The sequence below is a fragment of the Rhodnius prolixus genome, unplaced genomic scaffold, assembly GCF_049639745.1.
Source record: "Rhodnius prolixus isolate KJV_2025 unplaced genomic scaffold, Rpr scaffold_5, whole genome shotgun sequence".
Lineage (NCBI taxonomy): Eukaryota > Metazoa > Arthropoda > Insecta > Hemiptera > Reduviidae > Rhodnius > Rhodnius prolixus.
Window position 1 is genome coordinate 2456764 of NW_027411624.1, and position 25286 is coordinate 2482049.

General features: G+C 32.5%; 1 protein-coding gene and 1 long non-coding RNA gene across 21 annotated transcripts in view; one reads left to right on the forward strand and one right to left on the reverse strand.

Moving 5' to 3' along the window:
- Nucleotides 1-10156: 10156 nt before the first annotated feature.
- dlg1 (MAGUK family member discs large 1) overlaps nucleotides 10157-25286 on the reverse strand; it is a 775373-nt gene continuing 760243 nt past the window's right edge. For all 20 annotated transcript variants that reach the window (XM_074136765.1, XM_074136768.1, XM_074136767.1 and 17 more), the window contains 6 exons: nucleotides 21482-21523; nucleotides 14914-15063; nucleotides 13838-14010; nucleotides 13406-13515; nucleotides 13209-13300; nucleotides 10157-12409 (listed from right to left, as the gene is read on the reverse strand). In XM_074136765.1, the coding sequence (XP_073992866.1) occupies nucleotides 12303-12409; nucleotides 13209-13300; nucleotides 13406-13515; nucleotides 13838-14010; nucleotides 14914-15063; nucleotides 21482-21523 (674 nt within the window). In that variant the 3' untranslated portion in view covers nucleotides 10157-12302. The remainder of the gene's footprint in view (nucleotides 12410-13208; nucleotides 13301-13405; nucleotides 13516-13837; nucleotides 14011-14913; nucleotides 15064-21481; nucleotides 21524-25286) is intronic.
- On the forward strand, nucleotides 20561-21640 carry LOC141458598 (uncharacterized). Its single transcript, XR_012461075.1, has 2 exons — nucleotides 20561-20719; nucleotides 21351-21640. It is a non-coding gene; the product is annotated as an uncharacterized lncRNA (long non-coding RNA).

Genomic DNA, 25286 nt, shown 5'->3' on the forward strand with positions numbered 1-25286 from the left:
TTAAACAATTGAAAAAATACCGAGCTTCTGGATTGGAAGAAGATAAAACTCTCTATTTAAAACTTAATAAACAATATAAAAACGTATGTAAAACAAAAAAGAAGGAGTTTTATGAGGACTCTATAAAGAAGTTGAGGTGCATTAAAGATTCTAAGAGTTTTTGGGAGGTTATTAAGACCATTAGGGGAAGTACAGTTAAATCTGTCGGCAATATTTCAGTTCAAGATTGGGTAGACTACTTTAGTAATTTGTATAATCCTCCACTGCTTTCGGAATGCTCAACCACTCATCTTACATAATGGATTAGATAAACCGTTTACTATTGAAGATCTGAAAAATGTTTTAACTAGTGTTAAAAATAATAAGGCTCCGGGTATTGACCGAGTACCCTATGAATTTTTCAAAAACAGTTCGGAATTTTTCCAAAAAAAATTACTTAGAACGTATAATACTATTTTTGAAACAGGTGAAATTCCTACAAACTTTAAAGAGGGAATTTTTCCTCTTCATAAAAAAGGAAATTTAAATTTGGTGGGCAACTATAGAGGCATTTCCTTTGGAAATGCTGTGGGAAAGATATTTACTGGTCTGCTCTTAAACAAATTACAAAAATGGGTTGTTGAGGATAATATATTGAGGGAGTCACAGGCTGGTTTTCGTCCAAACTATTCTGCAGTTGATAATGTGTTTAATTTAGTTAGTTTAATTAAAATAAAACTAAAACAAAAGAAAAGTAAAGTGTTAGAAAGAAATTGGCAATAATAACGTTTTTTATAGATCTGTCCGCTGCTTTTGATTCTATTGACCGTCACGCTCTGATATATAAGTTATGTGAGTTAGGACTCTCCACAAAGATGGTGCGTGTGATTGAACGGTTGTATCAGGGGTCGGCCAGTGGTGTATGGTGCGGAGAAGGGATCTCGGAATTGTTTGAAACTAAGATGGGGGTAAGACAGGGCTGCCTGCTGAGCCCTTTATTATTCGCTTTGTTCATTAATGACCTCGAGGATCATCTTCCGGATGGTTTATACATTGGCAATATCCATATAAAGTTGTTAGCGTACGCAGACGATATTGTTTTGATCTCCTCAGATGTAAAATCTTTACAAAAGTCTATCAACGCATTTGAACGTTACTGTGTAAAATAGAGTTTAAAACTTAATCTTTCAAAATCTCAAATCATGGTTTTTAGACAAGGGGGAAAACCAGCAAAATTCGAGAAATGGTGGTACGGAAAAGAGAAATTGCTGGTCGTTAATTGCTATAAATATTTGGATGTCTTACTAACTCCTACTTTGAACTTTAAAAAGCATTTATTTGCGAGGCTTTTTAAGGCGAAAACTGGACTTAATTCTATTTGGAAGAAGGTAATGTTGGATGCAAACGTAAGTTTTCCAGCATAACACAGAGTGTTTAACTCAGTGTCCCGTGCTGTCCTGTATTATGGTGCTCAGGTATGGGGTGGTAACTTGTATGTTGATGTAGTGCATCAGAAATTGGCAATAATGAAGCCATCTTTAGTCAATCGAAAGGGGCCCATTCTGTTGCATGACATCGCTCGGCCACATATCTTACGTTTGACTTCCTGAAAATTATTGGAGCTTGGCTATGAGAGACTCTGCCACACCCGCCCTACTCACCAGACCTCTCGCCTACTGATTACCATTTTTTTTTAGACACCTGGACCGCTATTTACAAAATAAAAAATTTATTGACCAAAGAACATCAGAAAATGCGTTTTCTGAATTTATAAATTCTAAGGATTCCAAATTCTATACAGAGGGTATGGAAAAGTTATTACCCACACGTTGGCAGAAATGAATTTTGATTAATAAAAACAGTTAAAAATCATTAATTTTTATATTTTTCTTTTAAAACCATAATCCTGCATCATTTTCCGGACAACCCAATTATAATGGAATTTTCGTTTTTCTGGGTTTTATCTCAAAAAATATCTCCTATGACTAAAAACTACAGTGATAAAACTTAATTTTTTATGTGAATCAATTACATTTACCTGAATAATTTCAAAAGGAAAATTAATTTTAGGGCAACTCCAAGGAGTGATGAGATTACTTGGCAGTCCAATGCTATGGTACTGTTGTACCGACTGAATGATGTTATTATGAATGAAATATTTTTTTAAAGTTAAGTAACAAAAGAAAATATGTAAGTCAGAACAATTAAAGAAAGACATGAGCCGAGCGAATGCTAAGTGAGGACCGAAAGATACAGTACATTGGTATCCCCAAGCACCGTTTTGCAGAAACCCCCCCCCCCAAAAAAAAACACTAACCGACTAAGAATTTTTGTTGCAAGAAATAAGTTCTACGAATAAAGAGATGGCGATGATTAATCTAGCGTCAGACAGTGCCAGGTCGCAGCACCTTCCATATCTCGGAATATTAGTACGCTAAGGTGATACTAGATAACGTTACTAACTTTTCCAATAACTGATCGATTAATTACACCACTAAGACGTCATTTTAATCGATAAATAAAAATCGTGTCGTGAAATACTCACACGACTTTCTCTAAATTCAGATTTACGTAACTAACTTTTACTTGTAACTTGGAATTCATCGCTAAAACCTAAACAAAACAACCACCGCGAACAATCTTCGGGTATAATTTTAATAAATCTAGATAAACTTGGAATCAATCAAAGAATTTGACCTGCATTTATGCAGAAATCTACACAAAAGACATGTTAATACCAAACATTGTGCTGAACATTATACCAATCAAACTATTTACTCCGCCATGTCTTACACAATCAAGATACTTCCAAACAAACCACTAGCATCTAGTAAGGAATGGAAACGCAACCTAATATCAAATACCTGGAAAGGAAATTCACTCTAAGTGACCTGATCGTCTATGATAATGATGTCGACCACACCAACTCAGCACACAGCAAATCTAATCATTCCGCTAAAATTTCTGTAGCACAAACACCTAGTCACTAGGTCCTAGTGCAAAATGACTACCAAAATCACCAAAAACTTCCAAACAACTAATAGCATCTAAGTAACAAACGAAAAGGCGACAAAATAGCTAACAGGTACAATGTGCGAATTCACCCAAACTGATCCGAAAGATCTTGTGTCTGAAGATAATACCGACCAAGAACCGAAAAAAAAAGAAGCTTTCCCGAACAATCACTCCCGGGGATTTTTAACAGTCCCGAACGTGATCAAATAAAAATACAAAAATAAGTAAATAATAATAAAAAAAACACTTCTTAAAAAATGCATTCTTTAATACTGACTAAGAAGTTGATTCAACTCAAAATTAAGTAAAATGTTTAAAACTGACATAACTGAGAACAAACTTGGGAATGCACCTTAATTTTTATCAAAATGCAATTGAAAGAAGTAGCCTATTACAAAGTAAGTACGTATTAAAGTATTTTTAGTGTAATTAAATATTAAATGATATTTAAGAAACTTACATTGCATTCTTTTAATATTTAAAGAATTTTGTTCTTATGTAAAGAGGTGAGGCCTAATAATAAAGAACTTAGCCCAATTAACTTCATACTTGAAATCTAGGATTTCAATATAGTGATTGTTGTCTCCTTCTTTCTGGGAACAAAAGGAAAACGCAAGAAAGATCGAACGACAACCTTTAATACACACACAGTAAAATCAAAACACAAAAAAATACACAATATATAATATCCTTTTAACATTCTCCGCCATATTACACACAGTAAGTCCCTCGTACACACTCTCTCAAACAGTGTTGCCACATGATAATGCAATTCTCGCATTCCTGTTAATGAATTTCAAGCATTTACAACTCTTCTCGGCAATGAAATCCATTGGAAATCAGAAAATATTAAACTGAAATCGTAGAATTATTCCAAGAGCCTCATGTCTAAAGACCTATGGTCAAATTTAAGTCAAATAATTGTTACTTGATTTCATTTTATATCTAAGTGAAAAGAAAATAGACTAAAGTTCAAAGGATGTTGTAGGTGGCTTACAAACTAGTGTGGTACTTGCTGGTAACTGCAATCAGAAGGTTGCGTGATTAAATCCTATAGAGATCCATTAGGGTCGAATCTCACAAACTAGGGAGTGGTATTTGGTGTTGTTAAATCTTGGGCAAAAAGAGTTATACATACAGTACTAGAAGTTGTCGGACTCTGTTTTTTTTTTAAATAAATTTTTAGTGCCAACAAGATTAAGTAATAAAATCTGTACGCTGTAGACCATATAGTTTTCTTCTTTGATTGACTGAAGTGACAAAAAAACTTCTCGCGTCATAAGATTGAGAAAACAAGATGGAATTAAAGGGAAATGCAAATCAGCACTTTTGACTTTTTGTCGCAATCGCCTTATTTACAGCCAGCTTTTTAAAATTTATTTAAGCTTTAAACCGGCGGCCTCTTTCTCCATAGAGAACACCATAGATTGATTTATTTCTGTACGGTACCTAATAACTGTTTTTCTACTATCTACAAAACATCATTCACATTTTAGATCCAATCCATAGTCTCCAAGCGAAGTAAGTTTCAAAATTTTCTAGTAGCATTTTCTGTCTTACCATAAAATTAGTATGTATGATGTCCACTTTAACATTCATAAAGAAAAAGTAAAATAAAGTAATCGCCTATTTTTTCAGGCGGGGCTTAACGTCCAACTACCAAATTAGGTGTCGTGGACGGAGGCGACTAGCAAACATACTTTACTGTAAATTTCTTTTATTAACCATTAAATAAAATCCAAGGCCAAAAACCGGGAATCGAACCCAGTACCACAATGCATATTAGCTTCGCTATCATAAAGAAAAAGCTACATTATAATAAAATAAAACAGCTGAAGATGACTGTAAAGTTGAACTATTTTGTAGGCGTTTCTAATGAGATTAAAACAAAAAAAAAAACAAAAAAAAAAACAAATGTTTACAAGTAACAATTCACCCTCTGATAGTCAACAAGGTTCTGGCACAACTTAGTCTAAGTTATCAAATCTAGGGCAATATAGTTCCTTACGGGTGTTTTTATCTTATTGGCATTGCCCTTGCCATAAAGAAAAATCAAGAAAAACATGTAATTCCTAATGTACAATTTTGTATTTAGCTATTCCTGGAAAAACGTCGTTGTAAGCGCCTTCGTTTCCGCTAGACGCAGGGGTTGGCAACCTATTTTCAGTAGAGAGCCATTTCTCCTTAAATAATTTTAATAAATCTTACCAAGAGCCGCAAGGATGATAGTGTAAACAGCTTTAGTAGATCATTGGTATTCACAAATTATTATTTTGTGATATTCAGAAACTTATAAGTTTTTATTTTTACATATTGCCCAGTAAATAAACGAAATAAATAATAACTAAACCTGTGTTTGAATGAAAATGACGGCAGTCCTATATATTAAGTACTGTATTTTAATATAATTCTATTCAATTTCAAACCTATCACATTTAAAATTCTTTTTGAAAAAAATATCTTTACTTTAATCAATGAAATTTCCATTTGTTTCAATAAAATTGAAATATACCATTTATTTTGGACAGGCTGAAGAGCCACAAAATTTGGATAAAAGAGCCGCATGCGGCTCGCGAGCAATGGGTTGCCGACACCTGCCGCTAGAGGGATCTTATAAAGGTTTTTCTCCCAAATTGGCTCCAAAAAAGGAAAAACTTTTGAGCTTCCTGCATTTTTCTTAAAACGTAAAGTTTTGGTGAAAAATCAATAAGAAACATTTGATACTTTCTGTGGCCAGCAATTAGAATTAAGCAAAATAGAACATTATCAATTTTTCTGAAGTAAGTACTTCTTTATTCTACTAATTAACAAAAAAAATAATATATATATATTTATGTATACATCAAAATTTGGAAAGAATTTGAGAATTAGAGTCCGCCAGATATAGAGATAATATTAATTGAACGGCTAAGGGAAATATTTAAACGTTTGCAGAATTAATTATTCAACTGGTCGGTCTAGTATGTTTTTTGTGAACAAGGAGTCGGTGGGGATGGGTGGGTGGGGAAAGCAAAAGCTGAAACACTATCGACTAGTGCATATGCAAACTAGCTTCCCTCACAGAGCAGCCTTGGGTTTACACTCACGAACACTCGAACACACGAACACTCACTCGAGTAGTACGGCAAAGGTGCTCATTAGCATGTTCCCCACCCTACTTTCTTAGAAAACAGTAACCAGAAAACACAGTAATTAGATGATAGGAGAGGCATAGTGGGGGGGGGGGGTCTGAGGATCGTAATGTGGATATCCAAGTGTGGAACGGTCAATAGAAATGATTAAATATGTGTTTTGTCTTTCTTTTCATTTTTTGTCTTACCATATAATTATTTTGATCACTTCATGTTTTGTTGAATTATTTTTGAAACTAGGAGTTTACGTTCACAAAAGGACGGGGCAAAAGGGACCATTTCCAAATTTTATCACTGATTCATAATTTTTATTTTATTTTTTTAAAATTCTCTCTATGTGCCTACTCAACACAAAAGAACGAAAAAAATATGTTGTGAAACACTGCCAAGACGCCAAGACTTACCACAATCTGGAGCTTCCAACTTCTTTTCTTCAAAGTTCAAATTTAAAAACATATTTCATTCTTAGTAACATTTTTACAGTTATTAAAACCAATGGTTACATTAAAATTACATTTTAAAAAGGAGTTTTACTTACTCTCCAAAACTGTCATAAAATTAACTTTCTCAAGAGTAATTATGCAAATATAATTATAAAACTACACTTGTATAATGTAGGGAGAGGGGGGCACATTTGAACAGAGTTTACATTTTCTGTTACAGAGTGCACCAGAATCGTATTATTGAACCTTTTTATTTTGTTTTCTACAACTTTCAACTCTTCTGAACAGATCTATATCAATGAACAGTTGGTACTTTACATACATATCTATATTTTTTTAATTTAAAATTTTTGTGTCAAATGTTAATAATATCTGCTCTACTGGTGGGGTTAGCTTTGAACACAATATAAAATAGAAAGAAATGATATTACTTTACTCTGAATCTACCTTCAATCAGTTATTTCTCTCACTACTACATTACAATAAGGATTTAAGATCGTGGCGAGGAATCGGTCAAATAAAAAAAAAAAACTCGTCTTTTTGCCAGAAACTGTAACTGCGAGTTTCTGTAGCTCCACCATCCCGCATAGCCACGCCCTGAAGAGGACAATATATTTGTCGAAACGTTGGCAAAAAGACGAGTTGTTTTTTTTATTTGACCGATTCCTCGCCAATCTTGAATCCTTATTTTAATAATTTACGGTCATGAAGCTTATATATTCATATTTGAACTACTACATTACTTACTCATTTAAACTACTAAAATCTAGTTCAAAAAAATCAATAATGACTCAGTGCCGGGATGTTGTACCAGAATTGTGATGGGTTTAGGGAAGTTTGAACAAAATATTCGGTTTGTTTGCGCTTCTTAGTGTAGGTTTGGGCCACTTTCCCCTTCTCTGCGATTAAACAAAAAAAAAAAAGTCACAAACTTGCAGGGATCGGTAGGGCGGCACATTTTAACTGGTGATGTAGAAATGTGTGCCCCCTCTCCTTCCATAAAAGAAAATATAATATCCAACACTTTTTGCAAGCAAATTGACTTTTTGTAAATACTAGATTTAAAAATACGAATACCAAATGGTAATATGGACTAACAATACTTACACTTTGTCCCCACTACAATCTTCACAATACACTTTCAAAGCTGCAACAAAAATTTTACTTCCACCTTACAAAATATAAAATTTCTCAATTCTGACTTTACCAAACAATGAAAACGAAGGGAAACTCCGCCAATTATACAACATGTCTACCACAACATATGGAGAAAATTACCATTCATAAATGTTTTTAATATTTGACGAGAAATTAAAACTGTTTCCTGTTCACATGAGCCCCCCTCTCCCCTAAATGCGTTGTTTAGATAAAATTGAAATCAGTAGCTATTCGGGATCAGACGTTTCCTTCTATCCTATAGTTTTAACAATTTCATTCCCTTAAACATTAAAAATAATAATAATAATAATAATAATAATGGAAACATAGATATTAAAGTCAAACCGCTCTTCAGAGGGATCCCAGCTGTCTCTCCTTGAAATGCACCTAATCAAATTATTCTGGAAAATTTTTAGAAATATGTAGAAGTTTGTTAAACTTGGCAATCAATGTATTGCCAAGTTAAAAATAAATCTTTGAATCTGTTTCCAAGAGAAAAGATATTGAATAATCAGCTCGAGTAATCCTTACTTCCGGTTGCGGGATTTTGACCTCTAACTTTCTGACGGACGTAAAGTGAAGTTTAAGCTTCCAGTGCAGTATTTTTGCGCTTGAGAGTGAATACAAACACTATTTGCATGAGACACCTCAAGTGGCTATTTCTTGGTAATTTGGAATCAATATTTTGTAATGATCGCAATCCTTCTCAGTTATCTTGTAAGAATCTGATGTGAACACACACCCACACACGTCTTTCTGTTACTATTACCTCAAATCTTACTACTTACAATTTTTAACTCGGAAAAAATCTTAACTTATACGAAAACTGGACACTTGAGTAAATCATGAAGTGTACTCAGAACTATCCTAAAACTAATAATGTTCTAAGGGTATGTTTTAGATCTGTTTTACAACTACGCTTGTAAATAATGTAAATTACAGAATTTTGAGAAAATCTTCATAGCCTTTAGGTTCTCAAAAAAGTGAAAAATACATTCAACATAACCTTTCAACAGAACCTACTTTAGCATCTCTGAAAATGCTTGTCGTTTTCACTAGAGTTACTACTATCAGCCAAATCAATCCACCACCACCAACTTAGGACCAGTAAGTTGTACGCTGACTTGAAGTTAGTAAAAAAACACTTTTTCTTAGGCCTAGCATTATCTTTCCTAGTAACAAGTAGGCAATTAATTTCAAAACCAGTAACAATCTGATTCCGAGTCCAACAGATAGGACATTGGTTAGGTAATATGTTTAAGCACGCATGTTTATTGTATCTCTGACTGGGGTTTTTTGAACTTTCACCCATCATCAGAGGTAGACTAATTAATTTGGTGTAGAGATTTCAACTTCAATTACGTCACCGTCTCGCACTACACTTGCTGATTGTATGAGTGTGATTACATCATAAAGTTAACGTAAGCAAAGTAGAAATCTCTACACCAAACTGTTCATGGATACAATAAAACCTGCGCACTATTGGCGAATAAATAATTAGTAAGAAAATCCAAATTTTGAAGAAAATCTTAAAAATGGAGCAGAGGTAAGCCGTGTGAGTTTGATTTAGGAATTCATAAAGAAAAATACGTCAAAAAAAAAAAAAATTAATAATAATAAAAACTTTACACAATGAAAATGGAGTATATTTCTGCATAATTTAAAAATTATTTATATATTTTTGTTTTAATTTTTGGTTAAAAAGAAATATAAAAAACAGAGAAATTATAAACATTTTGGTATTTATTTTATTTCCATTATTTTTAAAAGTTTTCTCCAAATTGTAAGTTTCATCTTAGCAGGAAAGAAAAAATTGAATTTTATTGCAATTTAATATAATTAATATTTTTTTTAAAAATTATTAATTTATTAAATATTGTTTTTAAAAATGTTATTAAGTTTTTGACACAAATTTAACAAATAACTTTTTTTTTACAATGTCCCTTCGAACTTTTTAGTGTAACAACAAATTTATATTTCTTTATATAATTATATTATGTACTCACTTAAATCACCTAATTTATTTACTTTTTCTTTTCTTTTTTTTTAAATTAAATATATAAAGTTCTCTATGTACCTCGCAAAACATTTTATTTTTCGTCACAATTGGAAAAAAAATAAAAATAATTTGTTTTTATACAAAAAAGAAAAGCGAGGAAAACCTTTTATTATTCTGATATTTTTTCAAAACAGGAATGAAATTCCAATTTGAAAATTTGAGGCAAAAAATTACATTTTTTAATTTATATTTATAGTAATTTTTAATTTAAATATTCTATACAAAAAATCTATGAAACTTTTTTTTTTGCTTTATTCATTTTTTGGTGAAAAAAGTCTCTCATTTTTTTTTGTTTTAAATTAATTTTCAAGAAAAATTGAAGTATTTTTTGCATTTCTTTTTAGGCACGATTTGATTTTATCGCAGTTAAATTTTATTATTTTTTTTTTTTTTAAAAGGTTTTTCATTTATAATTTTGTTTGTTTTGCTTCTGTAATCTTGTGATTTACTTTTACTTCTAGATGTTACTCTTTTGAAAAGTTTTTTTCTTTGCCTTGGTGGCTGAATAATTCAATTTTTTTTACTCATTTACTTCAAAAGAAAATGAGTAAACAAGAATTCAACTAAAAAAAATCAATGGAAACCAAGAAATAAAAACGTTTACTTAAAATTCATTGTGAAAAGCGTAACATTTTATTTTAAATTATATAATTTTTGTTTTTCTTTTTGTCTGTACAGTTTTTCCCTATCCGTTACAAAATAAAAAAAAAAAATTATGATAATAAATTTTCTTGGTGGGAATGAAATGGAAAAATAAAATATTTATTTAGGGAAAATTATTGTGAGATTTACTTTATTTTTTTAAAGATTAACTCACAAAAATGTTGAAGCATTTTTACAATATAATTTTTAGCATAGATAGCCAAAGAAATAGAAAATATTATCAAAGAAAAGAAAAAAAGGAAAAATTAACGGAAATTCTTTCTCAATTTTATTTCTCTCAGTGGCCATAGAAGCTAACACGTTGACTGCAATGTTTAAAGCAATCTTTGTTCGTGGTAAGAAAGCTTATCTCAAAGCTTAATATATATATATATTTTTTTTTTTAATAGGATGAAAAAATAAATGCCATTTCAGTCGAGTAAAAATTTATTTTGCCGAGCTTTCGACATAGGGTGACTAGGTCATCTTCAGGGCTAGTTTAGAAAGTAATACTACTTTAACATTTCAGGGTTGGTGTGTCTTCTGCCTTGTCTGTTCATGGACTGATAAGACAGAAGACACAAAGTAATATTACTTTCTAAACTAGCCCTGAAGATGACCCCCTAGGTCGAAAGCTCGGCAAAATAAATTTTTACTCGACTGAAATGGCAATTATTTTTCCATCCTATTGAAACTATAAATCAGTCACCAAAAACAATGAACAACAATTACTTTTTCTTTTTTTTTTGTTAATAGTTTCAATATAATTAAAAAGTTAAGAACTAAAAAATACTTAACTTCAAAATCATAGCTTTCTTTATGCAGACTTTAAATATTTTGGAAAATAAGAGGAAAATCTATTATATTCCAAAAAAAGAAAAACTGGATATAGAGTGAATTCGCCGAAAAAGTAAAAAAAAGAAAAGCAAATCTGATCAGCTACAAAGTCTTGTACTTCTTCGGACTATAGGGCACCCATTAATTTAAGGACAAACGCTGAATCCACTAGGAACACCATTACAACCTGTTCATGGAAACTGGTGACCAGTTCGCGGAGACATAGATGTAACAACAATCAGACCATATTTAACAGGATGATCTTTGCAGATTGAATAGTTCCTAGGGTTTGGGGGCCAACGGCAATGGAATTCACCCCATAAAAAAACATACTTACCCACTTTACACTGAAGTAAGAATTGTTTCGAACCCTTTATAAGTAGAAAATTGGACTTTTTTTTAAAAAAAATATCTTTTTAAACCCTTAACATTTTATTAATTTATTTGCTCTTTGACCCACAATTTTCCAAAAACTACGTCACATAATGGTAAACTTGATACAGTCATTATGCGGCGGCAGCCAACGTGCAAAATTTAGGGAAAATATATTAATAAAATCTACAGAAGAAAAGCTGCGATTTTTTTTGTTTTTCCAAAATAATTTAAAATAAACAAAAACAAAAAAAAAGCTAAACAAAATATAATGTAAAGCTCTCACTGTCGTAAGTTTTTTGTTCTTAACTTAAGACTTTTTTTTCCCAATTTGTATTTATATATAATGTATTTAAATTTATTTATATAAATTTATAATCGTAAATAATTTTTTTTTTCATTTATTTTAAAACAACAAGTAAATAACAACTTAGTTTTTATATTTATATAATGTTCTGTTGTTCAATAAATTTTAATCTTTAATTTTTTTTAATTAATATTCACTTTAAAGATTAACTTGGCTAGTCAAATTTTTCTCTCTTTTTTGAAAGGGTGGGTTTCATTTTGTTTTTTTTTTTTTAATTTATTCCAAAAAGAATAATTACATTGTTTTATAGCACAAATCCAATTATTTATTAACTTTAATTATAATAATAATAATTATATTTAAAGTGGATCTTTAGATGCGACCCAGATCGTAGGCCCTGATTGTTCGTTGATGACATCTTTAATTTTTTGGTAGATCTCTTCTGGTGTATCACCTTGCACCACAGCTGAAACAAATCATTAAATTAGGTAAATTTATTGAAAAAAATGGCTGAGATCAATAAGTGAAGATAAAGGAAGAAAAGTAATCTTCAAGATAAAGGGGATAATCCTTTTCTTAAGTGGGGAAAAATTCCGCGATCTGTTCGAGGAGAGATTTTGTTCTAAAGTTAAGGTTACATTTTTTTCTCTTCCAGTTTAAGATTCCAAAACTGGTCTTAAGATTTCGCTAATATCCTGCTGAGCATTGAATTTGCTTTCGATAAATGCGAAAAAGAGGATGTGGAATTTAATGCTTATCATCACAAACCAATGCAGCAACAATTACATCACGGGCTTTGGCCGATTCGAGAGTGGAAATCTCTAATATTTCTAACAATGAAATTGCTCCGCTCCACATGTTCAAAAAAAAAAAAATCTATCCACGTCCTTATAAAGGTTATTGATATTAGAACAGCCGTTTCGATCTTTATGAATAGGACACTACTGCACTTAGGGAAGGGATTAGCTATGAGGTTAGCATACTGGACTCCCACGCGGAGGTCCCGGGTTCGAATCCAGCAGCTGACCCTTAGATTTTCTCTTCCTAGGAGCTTCTTACAGCTCACTGTCCGGTGATGGACAGTGTTGTCTGTAACGAGAGAACACTGTCCGGAGGCCGGCAGTGCACTGGAAAAAGCTCCGGGCGCTAATAACCTCAGCTGTTGATGCGCAAAAAAAAAAAAAAAAAAACTACTGCACTTCTCTTGATTACTTCCAAATTCCAATTCCATTAAATATAATCTTGAAAAATGCAAAAACACCTACCAGTAAAATATTCACCAAAATCTTGCTCTAATTTCAACGCTCGTTCGAATGTTTTCTTTGCTTGTTCTTCCGTCATTCTTTTGTTCATTTCCCTACAAAGAAAATTTGTTTTTCATATTTGTTAATTATACAAATTCTATTGTTGATTGATTAATAATAAATCGAACAATAAAAACAAAAAAAAACGAAATACTTACATGATAGATTCAATTGATTTAGGCTTAATGAAGATGGCGATAGGGTACAGCATAGCCACTTGTAGCCTCTTGATGGCGTTCCCACTTACATCAAGAATACAGTGCTTACCCTAGAAATAAAATTATTAATATATGTATAAAATGATTTATTAAAATTTATCAAAATATGTTTTGTGATAGATTGAGTGAAATAAAATCAGAAGTTAATTTTCACAAGACCGGGAGTTCACAAAAGCCTTTTTAGAAGTACAATCTATCCATCAGCATCTCACAACAGTTTGCTTTTAAGATCATTGTTTTGTTTCAAGCATGTGACTTGTTGAATTGGGCCCAGATGGGCTTTGCATAAATGTAATGCTTGCTTGATCCATCATCTCACGTGGACAGATAAATAAAGAAGACAGGACACTTTGCTTATCATCAACATCTCACCTTGTGCGCCACTTCTTTCACCGAGGACACAGATGTGCCGTACAGATTGTCGTTGTACTGTCCAGCTTCAATGAACAGGTGGTTCTGAATATCCTTCTCCATCTGCTCTCGACTTGATACGAAGTGATAATCTCTTCCGTCTACTTCGTATTCACGTTTCGGCCTTGTTGTATCTGGATTAGAGAAAAGACATATTTGTTTTCTTTTTTATTAACAAGTAAAGCTTAAAGAACAACCAGAATACTTGCTCTTCTAGTATTTAACCAAATACAATTGATTACCAATTTTAAAAAAGGCTCCAGTAAGCCGGTATGCCCAACAAATGCATTTCCAAATGAGGATGACCTTCATTTTTTTATGAATTTCAGGAGATCAAATAATTAACCTTGCTCGCTCCCTCCGTGTATCAAGCACCTCCAGTGCATTTGCACTGAAGAACTGGGATTATCTAGAGTCTCACGAGAAGTTTCTTCCCTTGAGTTTCAGGCCTTCATGAGTGACTTTTCGGTGATTAGATTTAACTAACTCTGGTTCATCTTAGCTCACACCTTGAATTCAAGTCAAGCGAGGATGTAACCTTAATTACATTTAGAATTACAAAACATCACGGATGAAATGAAACAGCCTCACTTTATTTCAGCCATTCAGTTATTGGCATTCCAGTTTACTAATGAAGTTCTCCGAAATTGGATTCAGCCAAATGTAACATAGTCTAAACTGAAGCATATCCTGAAGAGATTATCACCAACCAAGATTACCGGTAGGAAACAAATGGATAATCCTGATTCAGAGCAGGTGTTCATGCAGATGGCCATGATGGGAATTAAGCCCGGATACTCGATGTTACTTTTAATATATTTTTTTCCAGCTACGATTGGGGTGGGCAGCGGTTTCTCCAGATGTTCTTACTACTTCCCAACTAACATTTTTTTTAAGGAGTTCAACCCCTCACTTATCCTGTCCCCAGAAATAGTGCTTGGCTTGCGGAACCAAGGTTAAGGAAACCATAGTACTAGAACAATCTTTCATACATCTATTTTTCACTAGAAATTGTTGAAAAATTGACGACAACTTACGGGGAACACATGAGCCAAACTGTTCCGGAAACTCCGAGATGAGATCATCATTGATTCTATCCTTCAACGGTCCGAGGATTATGACCGGTCTTGTGTAATCAATCCTCTGCTGGCAGACCGCCTCGTACGACAGTACACTTTCTTCTTGTCCTTTTATCAAAAGAAAAAACATTTTTTAGTCTCACAGAGTGATGGAAAAATAAATTGATAATTAGTTATTTGTAACAGACTACTTTTTGTTTGATTTATTTAAAAATTGAGAATTTTAAAGTAGGCGGGTTTAAGAACTATTTTTAATATAGAGAAGAAAGGATAAGTATTACGAAGGGTGGACACAAAAACGTTGGTTGACTTACAATCTTCAAATGGGACGGGGGCACTTGTACGGCCCCAAAGATGAAAAGAATGGAATTTTAATCCAAATAAAATTAACTTAGAGAACCCCAAATGAAGCTTACGTACCCCCAAATCTCCCCGCCCCCCAAAAAAATTATTTTAAGAAAATTCAATTAAAAAAATTGAGTATTTGCTATTCTGTGAAAACTTGAATTAAACATGCTTCAAAATATTTAATAAAATGTAAAAAAAAACAACCCTATGCATAAGAAATCTCAAGCTTCTTTATACAGATGTTTTAGCGAATAATCTATACGACTTTGTGGGAGCAGAACAAGAAAACAAAACCAAAGCTTTTTATTATAATTTTCTTTGTGGAAGCTAAACAAATTTTGAACTTTAAACTTTCAATAAATAAATTCATTTAAAATTTTACAAATAGAATGTAAAAAAAATAAAAAAATAAGCATGCTTAAACATGTTGTTCTTCATTTTTATTACTACGAACAATAAAAAAAAAAATCAAAACTTTTGTTACAACTTCACATTTTGGTGAAAAATAAAATTTTAAAAACCTAGAAATAATATTAAGAAATAATTATTTTTTACCTATTTACATAAAACTGTTAGTACAAAAGCCACTCATTCCAATGTGTAATCTGTGTAAACTTGAACAAACAAAACTCTCTCCTCTATGTACATACATAAAAATAGTTCAAACTGTACAGAGGCTAAATTTTTTGGCGTATTTACGTTGTAGAGGTCCACATGATAGTGTTTTATGTTTTTGGGATAGAATTAGTGATGGGCTATTTGAGCGGACTCGTTCCATTGGAACGAGTCCGATGGTGGAACGAGTTGATTCAAATCCCTATTTTAAAAAAAAGTGATTCCGCCCCGCCCCAAAAAAATTAAAATGAAAATGAGACAGCAGAGGTTTTGGAACGATTAAACATAAGAACAAATGTCACGTAATTTATTAAAATATATCATTAACAGTTAGCTTTTCCAGTTAATAACAAAACTATATTTCTTTTACACACATTAAGTACTATCCCTAATTTCCAGTTGCTCTGATAAATATAAAATTAACAACGTAACACAAATATTAACCCAAAAATAGGCTAGTCAATTATAAATTAAAGCAATTTTGTCATTATCTAGCTTGACCACTGGAAGACTGGAGTTAACTTGCTTCAAGAGGATTCAATAGAGAAACGGAAATGGGTAGGAAAGTATTCCATAAAAATTCTAACCCTTCAAACAAAATTATAATTACTCACAATATTTATCTAATAAGAATTGAATATCAAGCTTTTAAAATATTATCTTATTGTTTTACAAAAAGAAAAAGCTGTGTGCTTAATCTTTAACTAAGCGCTGGACACTCTTACTCTTATCTTCATTGGCGTAAGTTTAAACGTGTACATGTCCGCATGACGGTCAAAGTAAAACTGAGCCAAAATGTAGTATTACCTAATTGGTTTACTTACTGTAGTATCCCTCCCACTCTATCACCTATTTCACAAACATTCATCAATTGGAAATATTTTGTAGTTAAATATTCGTTTCATTTGAATACAAAAAACATAATAACGCTTTCTTAAGATGATTTTAATTTTTAAATTTTGTTTTTGTCCATTACTCTTATAAAATACGAAGAATTTCAAATAAAATATAATACACAAACACAAAATGATCTAGTATGCAGGTGGAGTCAGTCGTGGTTGCCATGGTAATGGAACCGTTAAACGACTCCGGCCCAACTCTAGCATTTTCATTGGTTAAATCCACTGGAGTTGGTGGAGTCGAATCCGGAGTGATTTAAATCCTTTTGAAACCGGACTCGTTCCACTTTTTCGTTCACTGATTCTAGCCAATAGAAATTGCTGGAGCTGGAACCGGAGTCGTTTAACGGTTCCGTTACCATGGTAACGACGACTGACTCCACCTGCATACTAAATCATTCTGTGTTTGTATATTATATTTTATTTGAAATTCTTCGTATTTTATAAGAGTAATAAACAAAAATAAATTTTAAAAATTAAAATCATCTTAAGAATCTGCTTAGAATAAATAGAATAATATTTTGCTAAAAAATATTTCCAATCGCCGAATGTTTGTGAAATAGGTAATAAGAGTGGGAGGGAGTCTGTAGTAAGTACGCTCTTTAGGTAATATAATTTTTTTGTCTCTAGATATGTAGCTATAGCAATAAGGGCCATTTCAATTTCATCTTTCGTGCTGATAACAATATTTCATGTGTGTCTGTCTTCTGATGATAAGCAGATAAGGGTGTTTTCCAGTGGTAAATCTTAATTAAGTTGAAGAGCATGTGCTTTGTTGATTTCTAAAATATTTTCAAAGACTAATATTTTCCTAAATTAAATAATTATTTCATTTTTATCTTTTGTTTTTCTTTATTGAATATTTGAAAATATTTTAAAAGCAAAATATTTAATAAATTAGTTTAATTTTTTTACTTTTTTATTTATTTTATTTTATTTATTTATTTATTTTTGCCCATCAACTACGGGGTTATTATCGCCTTTTTTACTATTGTTTCTTATTTTTTAAATTTAATATTTTATTAATTTTTAGTAAATTAATTTCAGACAAATGCCAAAACGCAGTGAAATTTGGAATCACTTTAATTCTATTGATTCTGTCAAAGCTAAATGCCGGTATTGCCACGAAATCGTTAGCTTTACAAGTGGCTCTACTAGTAATTTGTTCAGACATATGAAGAGAAAACATCCTATATCATTCAATAAAAGAAAGAATACAGAGCAAAGCACTGAAGAGATCCCTGTTAAGAAATCTCATTTAACTTCTATAGACACTCAAAATTTAAGCTCGCTTCCCTCTACTAGTTTAGCTTCCATCCATTCAGAAGTTGCAGATGTCGCTCCTCTCTCTTCATCTGCCCATAAGGCTCCGGTAATTCAAAAATCCTTGACTGACTTTGTAGAAGTAATCAAACCTTTGCACCCCAGTAAGTCCAAGGAAATTGATGAACAATTGCTCAAAATGATAGTAAAAGAATATCATCCTTTTAGTATTGTTGAAGATCAAGAGTTCAGAAAATTAATTAAATTGCTTTGCCCCAGTTATAATGTACCTTCACGAAAGTATATATCCAACAGTTTACTCCCAATGATTTATAAGCGGGAAGAATCAAAATTAAAAAGTAGATTCAACGAAGTAAATGCCGTTTGTTTAACAACTGATTGTTGGACATCGGTGAATAATGAAAGCTTTATTGCTATAACTGCCCACTACATAGACCAAAACACAAATTTACAAACACATTTATTGAAGTGTACTAGTTACTCTGAACGACATACAGCGAATAACTTGGCCTCACACCTGCAATCCACGGTCCAAGAATGGGAACTCACCAATAAAGTAACTGCCGTTGTTACTGATAATGGTGCAAATATTGTTTCGGCAGTAAAGCAGTGCAATTGGAGGCATATTTCTTGTTTTGCCCATTCAATGAATTTAGTTGTCCATTCGGGAATCGCAGAAATTCGCGTAACGACCGACAAAATTAAAGCTTTAGTAGAATATTTTAAAAGAAGTTCTCATTCTCTGACCAAGCTACATAATACACAAACACAGATGGGTTTCCCAAAATTAAAATTAAAACAAGACGTCCCCACTCGTTGGAACTCCACATTTATAATGTTTGATCGCGTTTTAAAAACCAAACAGCCATTGATCGCGACCATAGCTTTATTAAATCTACAGGGTGAACATAATATAACAACAATCGATTGGGAAATATTAGAGAGCGCGGTTCAGTTATTGCAGATATTTAATGAAATTACGGACGAAGTAAGTTCGGAAAATTATATAACAATTTCTAAAATTATTATATTCTCGCGCTTTATGACCGATCACGTTTCAAAATTTTTGCACACAAATTACAGACCTGAAATACAATCAATGGCTCGAGTAATTTGCGCTAATATTTCAAATCGGTTTTCCAATTTAGAATCGGTAGAAATTATAGGTCAATCGATGATTTTAGATCCGCGATTTAAAAACGAAGGTTTTTCGAGCGACATTAAATTCCGGAAAATGTACCATTCTCTTGCCACTAAATTATCATTTATTCAAATTCCGAAAGCTTCGTTATCTACCGATGTTCCATCATCCACAACTTCTACTTCTAGTCTTTGGCGGGAATTCGATGCAAAAATTAAAACGTTAAACGCGAAACAGACCCCAGTATCTGCCAGTATAATTGAATTAGACAAATATTTGGCAGAACCTTTTTTAAATAGAGAAGCCAATCCGTTAGATTGGTGGAGAGAGAGGAAAGACTTATATCCCAGATTGTATGACGTTGTTTTGAAAAGATTATGCATTCCAGCCACTTCAGTTCCTTGCGAAAGGATTTTCTCTAAAGCTGGACAAATATTAGTTGACAGACGCAATAGATTAAAGTCGAGCAATGTTTCTATGATATTATTTCTGAATAAAAATTTACATTAATTAATTTCTTAAGTTCTAAGTAGCTTTAAACTTTAATCCTTCTCTAGTCTGTGATAATGCTGTGATAAAAATTATTCATTTTGTTTTGTATTGGGATATATATATATATATAGACGGCTTAGTTTTATTCATTATTAAATATTTAGTAATATAATTTCATTTCGTTAATCTTTCTTAGTTTATGTTCATTGTTATATTTTAATTTGTTTGCATGTACATATTTTAAGGTCCAACTAACATCATTGATACCTTTAACAACCTTATTTCCTTCCCATTTCATTTCCCCTCCTGGCAGGGTAACTTCAACCTCCCAGTGGTCCTGCTGGATATTAACAAAACTGCTTTGTTTTAAATCTTGTTCTTGTGTAAAGCTAATTTTATTTGATGTTGTCAATAACAATTAGATATTATATATCTTTTAAAACTGTTGCAAATTACATGTAGTTTTGTTATTAACTGATGAAGTTAAGTACTAATAAAATATTTAATAAATTGCATGATATTTGCACGAAAGCATAGGATAGGTACGGCAACTGGAATCGATGAACGAGTTTTTGGAATCGATTCCGACCCTGGAGTTGATTCAAATCCAATGATTCCACAGGCGGACTCGTATAGCCCATCACTAGATAGAATGCTCGCAGGTAAACAAACCTGGAGAATAGAAGACTACTCGAACATATACGATAATACCCGAACTTAGTCGTATTATTATTATTACTATTTATTATTATTATTATTTATTATTATTACTATTTATTATTATTACTATTATAATTTATGTAAGAGAGAACTGTTTTTTTTCTTTTTTATTTATTTTATTTTAGTTTTCTTTGCGCGCACTTTTTGTTTGGAGGAAGGTTAAGGAAGGTTGGCACGCCATAGAAATATTAAATGTGAAGTTTTCTAGTGTTGAAGTGAGGTTTTATTATGCAAGTGACTATAAAAACCGATTTTCTGTTTATATGTAAGTAAAGTTGGTAAGTAATTTGGACTTATTTGTTCATAAAAAAAGGTAACACTGTATTGTTTTACTAAAATAAAACTTTCACAGGATAAATCGGTTTGTAGTTAATAGAGAAAAACCAACCCATTTTCCACATTATATTTATTATTATTATTATTATTCATTATTACTACTACTACTATTATTAAATTATTTGATTTTTGAAATAAGAGAACAAGATGGGGCCTTGCGCAACAAGCGAAATGTCGCAGGTAGTTTAATTTCGAGTGTATAGTTCAGATACTTCCATTGTACTAGACGAAAGATCTAAATAAAGTAGTTAAAGATCTAAATGTGAACTTTAAGAACTAAATTGTAAAAATATCGCCTCTAGATTTTCTCCTAGATCTTGTCTAAAACCGTCAAATACACATAAGATATCTACAGTTCGATTTATTCTTCCAGAATAATTTTGTAGTTTGGCAGTGATTTCCTTTATGAAAAAATGATTCCAAAAAAAAGGTAATGTATAACATTGAAGTCAAGTAAATTTTAGTTTAAATTGTAAATTTTTTAAAACAATTTTATTATCGTATGTAAACTGCAGTAAGGGAAAAGTTAAGCAAGATTTTCTTCTTTTTTTTTTTGACAGCTAAATTTCCTTGAAAAAAAAAAACTAGGAAAACTGGTAGGAAAATCCTTATTCTCTAAACACAACACGAAGAATGAATGGCTCTTATCACCCGAGTACTTCAATTAGGCTAATATTCTTTAAGCTAATACCTTCAGACGCAGCATCCTCCTGGGCGTAGCATAACATGAACGCTGTAACATAAAATCTCCCATGAGTTTTGTTTTTTTCCTTCATCCCAATATGGCTTGGATTTCCAAAATACTTCTATTTTAATTGTCTCAAATTAAAAAATATTAAATAAAAATTAAAATAAATGCAATTTAAATTATTTACAAATAAATTTATATTTTTAATAAATTAAAAGTAGCAATCTGTGCCAATAAATTATTATTTATTTTGGATTGAAGAACTGAATTTTTCTCAGAGCAACACTAATAAGATAAAAAAAAAAAAGAAAAAACTATTTCATTAATTTAAATTTCTATATCTTGGCCTTGAATAACTTAAAATAATGGAAACAAATTAAATTGAAAATGAAAATTATGAAGTATAAAAATTTTCAATTGCAATTTTTCATTTCTTTCTTTACAACTTTGATTATTAATTACAATCGTGGCCCTAATAAACTTATTATTCGTGAATTTTTTTTTTTAATAACTCATAGAAAAGTAGGAGCAACATAAATTGTACTAGCAAACACTGAGCATGCATAAATATTTAGGAAGTGCTGTGTATGCAATTTCTTTTTAAATGCATTCTATTACAAGTAAAAAATGCATTCACATCATAGAAAGTTTGGAAAAAGAAAGAAGAACTGGTCACATATTGTGGGAAATTCACTCACTTTTCCCTAAAAAAAAAAAAGAAAAAGAAAATAGAAAAGTATTTTGTAGTTCTAGGGAGGATAAAGCTTATAGAAGGCCCAAGGACTATTCGGCTGGAACTGGGACGGCTTCTTCCACAATGGAAGAGCCCAAATCACGCCGAAACAAAGTCATCCAAAAACGGGTGGGTCAGTACTGAATTTTGGAAAGTGGAGCGACCACATTCTGTGACAAACTTTTCTCTCATCGTGTCCTAGTCGGTGATAGTGTCACCAGGAGGTAGGAGCTTCTGGTTACTTAGAATCAGCTTGCTCCATCCCCGCTAAGTCTCCACTGTCAAGGCAAACCGCACATCTCCATGCACAGCTGGGCTCCCCCCGCTGGACTCCATTGGCCGGTTAACCCTTTATCAATAAAAACGCCTCAATCGCGTGTAAGAATAGAATACTAAATAGCCCACAATAATTCTAGCTTGGTTTGCGATAGGAACTTTCAACCGACCCGCTTCTTTAAAAATCAGTAGCCCACGTGATGAATTTCTCACAGTTTGTTTACAACTTTACTACACAAATTGAAGAAAATGTGAAAAGCTCTAAATTAAACCAAATCTGCAATTTACCACTTCTTTCGGGGCGAATATAGCGTTTCGCAGCTGCTATTAGCAGAATTGGAAGGGCAATTTTGGCTTGCTTAGTGGAGCAGAATATTCTCACTCTGGGAGGAGAGCCTTTGGGGGAGCGGTTATCCCAGTTTAGGGTTTCCCAGAGAGCCTGAGTGGTCCCCTGGGTAGAGTGGTGTTTGTCCTCCTACTTAGGACACTTTCCAATTTCCTAAATTGGGGGTCCCAACTTTGAAATGGAGAGCCCGTTGTGCAAAGAATTCCGACACCCATCAGTGATAGATACCTCAGTGCTAGCTCCTCTCTATTCCTTGAATTTCCCAAGAATATGGGTACCTTCGACCTGAAGAAACCATAGCTTCAGTAAAAAAACTAGGTGGGATGCAAGAATGGTACCATGAAGTATTATTAATCCGTACTACCGTCTCCCCCATTCTAACTGAGGCTTCCTGGAGAGCCTGGATAGTCACCCGGGGATTGTGGGGGGATAACCCGCTAGGATGAGTTAAGGGAGGACATTGTTTCGAAGGGGCAATTTCGCTTCAGGGATTCATTGGCTCCCACGCCACCTCCTAAAACTTCCTAATAGAATCAGAACGAGTTATCCCATTGCCTGGGGATGCTGGACGGTGAGTGTGCTTGATGAAACGCTTTATTACTAACGAGCACATGGTTGGAGGCGAGCAACTAACGTACATTAATTCAAATGTTTCATGTCAATCCATTAAATAAAATCCATAGCAAGACCATGAATGGAACCCTGTTTCATTAATAAACGTTTTCATTCATTAGATTTAGAACTTTTCACATCCAATTATAATTACTGACAATTACCTGAGTTTATTTAAAGGTGTTCAAAGAAAATAAGTAGTTAATAAAACAAACAGAGGAGAGTGTTAACTTTTTGGTTATTTATTTTTTGTGATTTAGTTTAAAAAAAATGGTTGATTGCATGCTATAAACATCATGAGGTAACTAGTTTTTATGATTTGTAATTTGGAATTGTATAAGTAATATTCTGATTTCTTTTTTAACTAGGTATAATAAAATTAAAATTATTATTATTATTATTTTTTTAAATGATTTAAGGCGCGTCAACATCTCAGGTTATTGGCGCCCGGAGCTTTTTTTTCAGTGCACTGCCAGCCTCCGGACAGTGTTCTCTCGTTACAGACAACACTGTCCATCACCGGTAAAGAAGCTCCTAGGAAGAAAAAATCTAAGGGTCAGCAGCTGGATTCGAACCCAGGATCTCCGTGGGGGAATCCAATATGCTAACCAACCGCATAGCTAATCCCTTCCCTTAAAATTATTATCATTTTGTATTACTAATATTTGACGAAATAGGATGCAACAATTGTAACGAAGGTAGTGCGTTTAATGTGAAAAATTAATAAGGTGACATTAACGTAGAATAATTTGTTTGACAAAATTACTGCTATTAAATGTCCAGAATCTTGTTTTAAACTTTGAATGCCATTTTTTTGGAACCTTCATCCAGGAGCTTAAGTGCTGAATGCGTAATAATAGTAAAACTTGCAGACCCCTGGAAAAAAGTGCACTCCATTTCCCCCCATTGTATAGTTAGAACGTACTAAATTCTATAAACCACCCTAGCTCATGATGTTTGGGCAAAATTGGGTAGCCGAAACGTGGAAGGACAATAATTTTTTTAAAAAATACTTTCTTTCATTTCATTGGCTGGTAGAGTGTTTTTTTTCCAGATATTTATAGAAATGTAAACAGTTTGTGGTGAAATGCTAACACAATATTTCCGTGACTCGACTTTCTCAACTGAAATCTCCGACAAATTGTGGGGAACACGTTTTTTTTCTCTACGATTTTCTCAAATGCTGATCTTCCCCCCCATGATTTTTTTAAAAAAAAATCATGATCACAGTTTACTCATTTCGACGTACAACAATAAATTTCAAAACATTTTTCTATGTAGAATAATTTATTTTCCAAAATTGTAGAGGATGGGGGTATTAGAAATAAATATGATGCTAAATTACCAGTTTTGCCGAAAATTCTTGGACTAGAAAATGGCAATTTTCTGGAAAATCTATTTTCAGGCTTCAATCACCAGAACTACTAATTATTGTATTCTTGAAAACTCATTAATTATGATTTCCACAGAGGAAGCTACTGTTGCTTTCAATTTGGTCATGTAATCCAACTAAGTCTATTTCCGGTTTTTGTGTAAAGTCCTTTTTTCTACACTAGGTATGATCTTTAAAGGGGCTGATTTCTAGGCATAACGCATAGACCTATCTAGTCCAGATAGTCCTGGCATTTGATTTCAGTTCTTCCAATGACTTTCCCAAGGATCACATTAAGATAGAGACAGAATATAAAACCAGGATCATAACATCGGAAGGCCCATTGAAACATAAATTGATTAAAAACTATCACGTCATGCTCTAAGGTCTTGTAGGTGGGAGGAGAACGAATCAAGGGAACGGAATTCGCAATTAAGGGAAGAGTTTTTATAGCTCTGCTAGCTGGTGT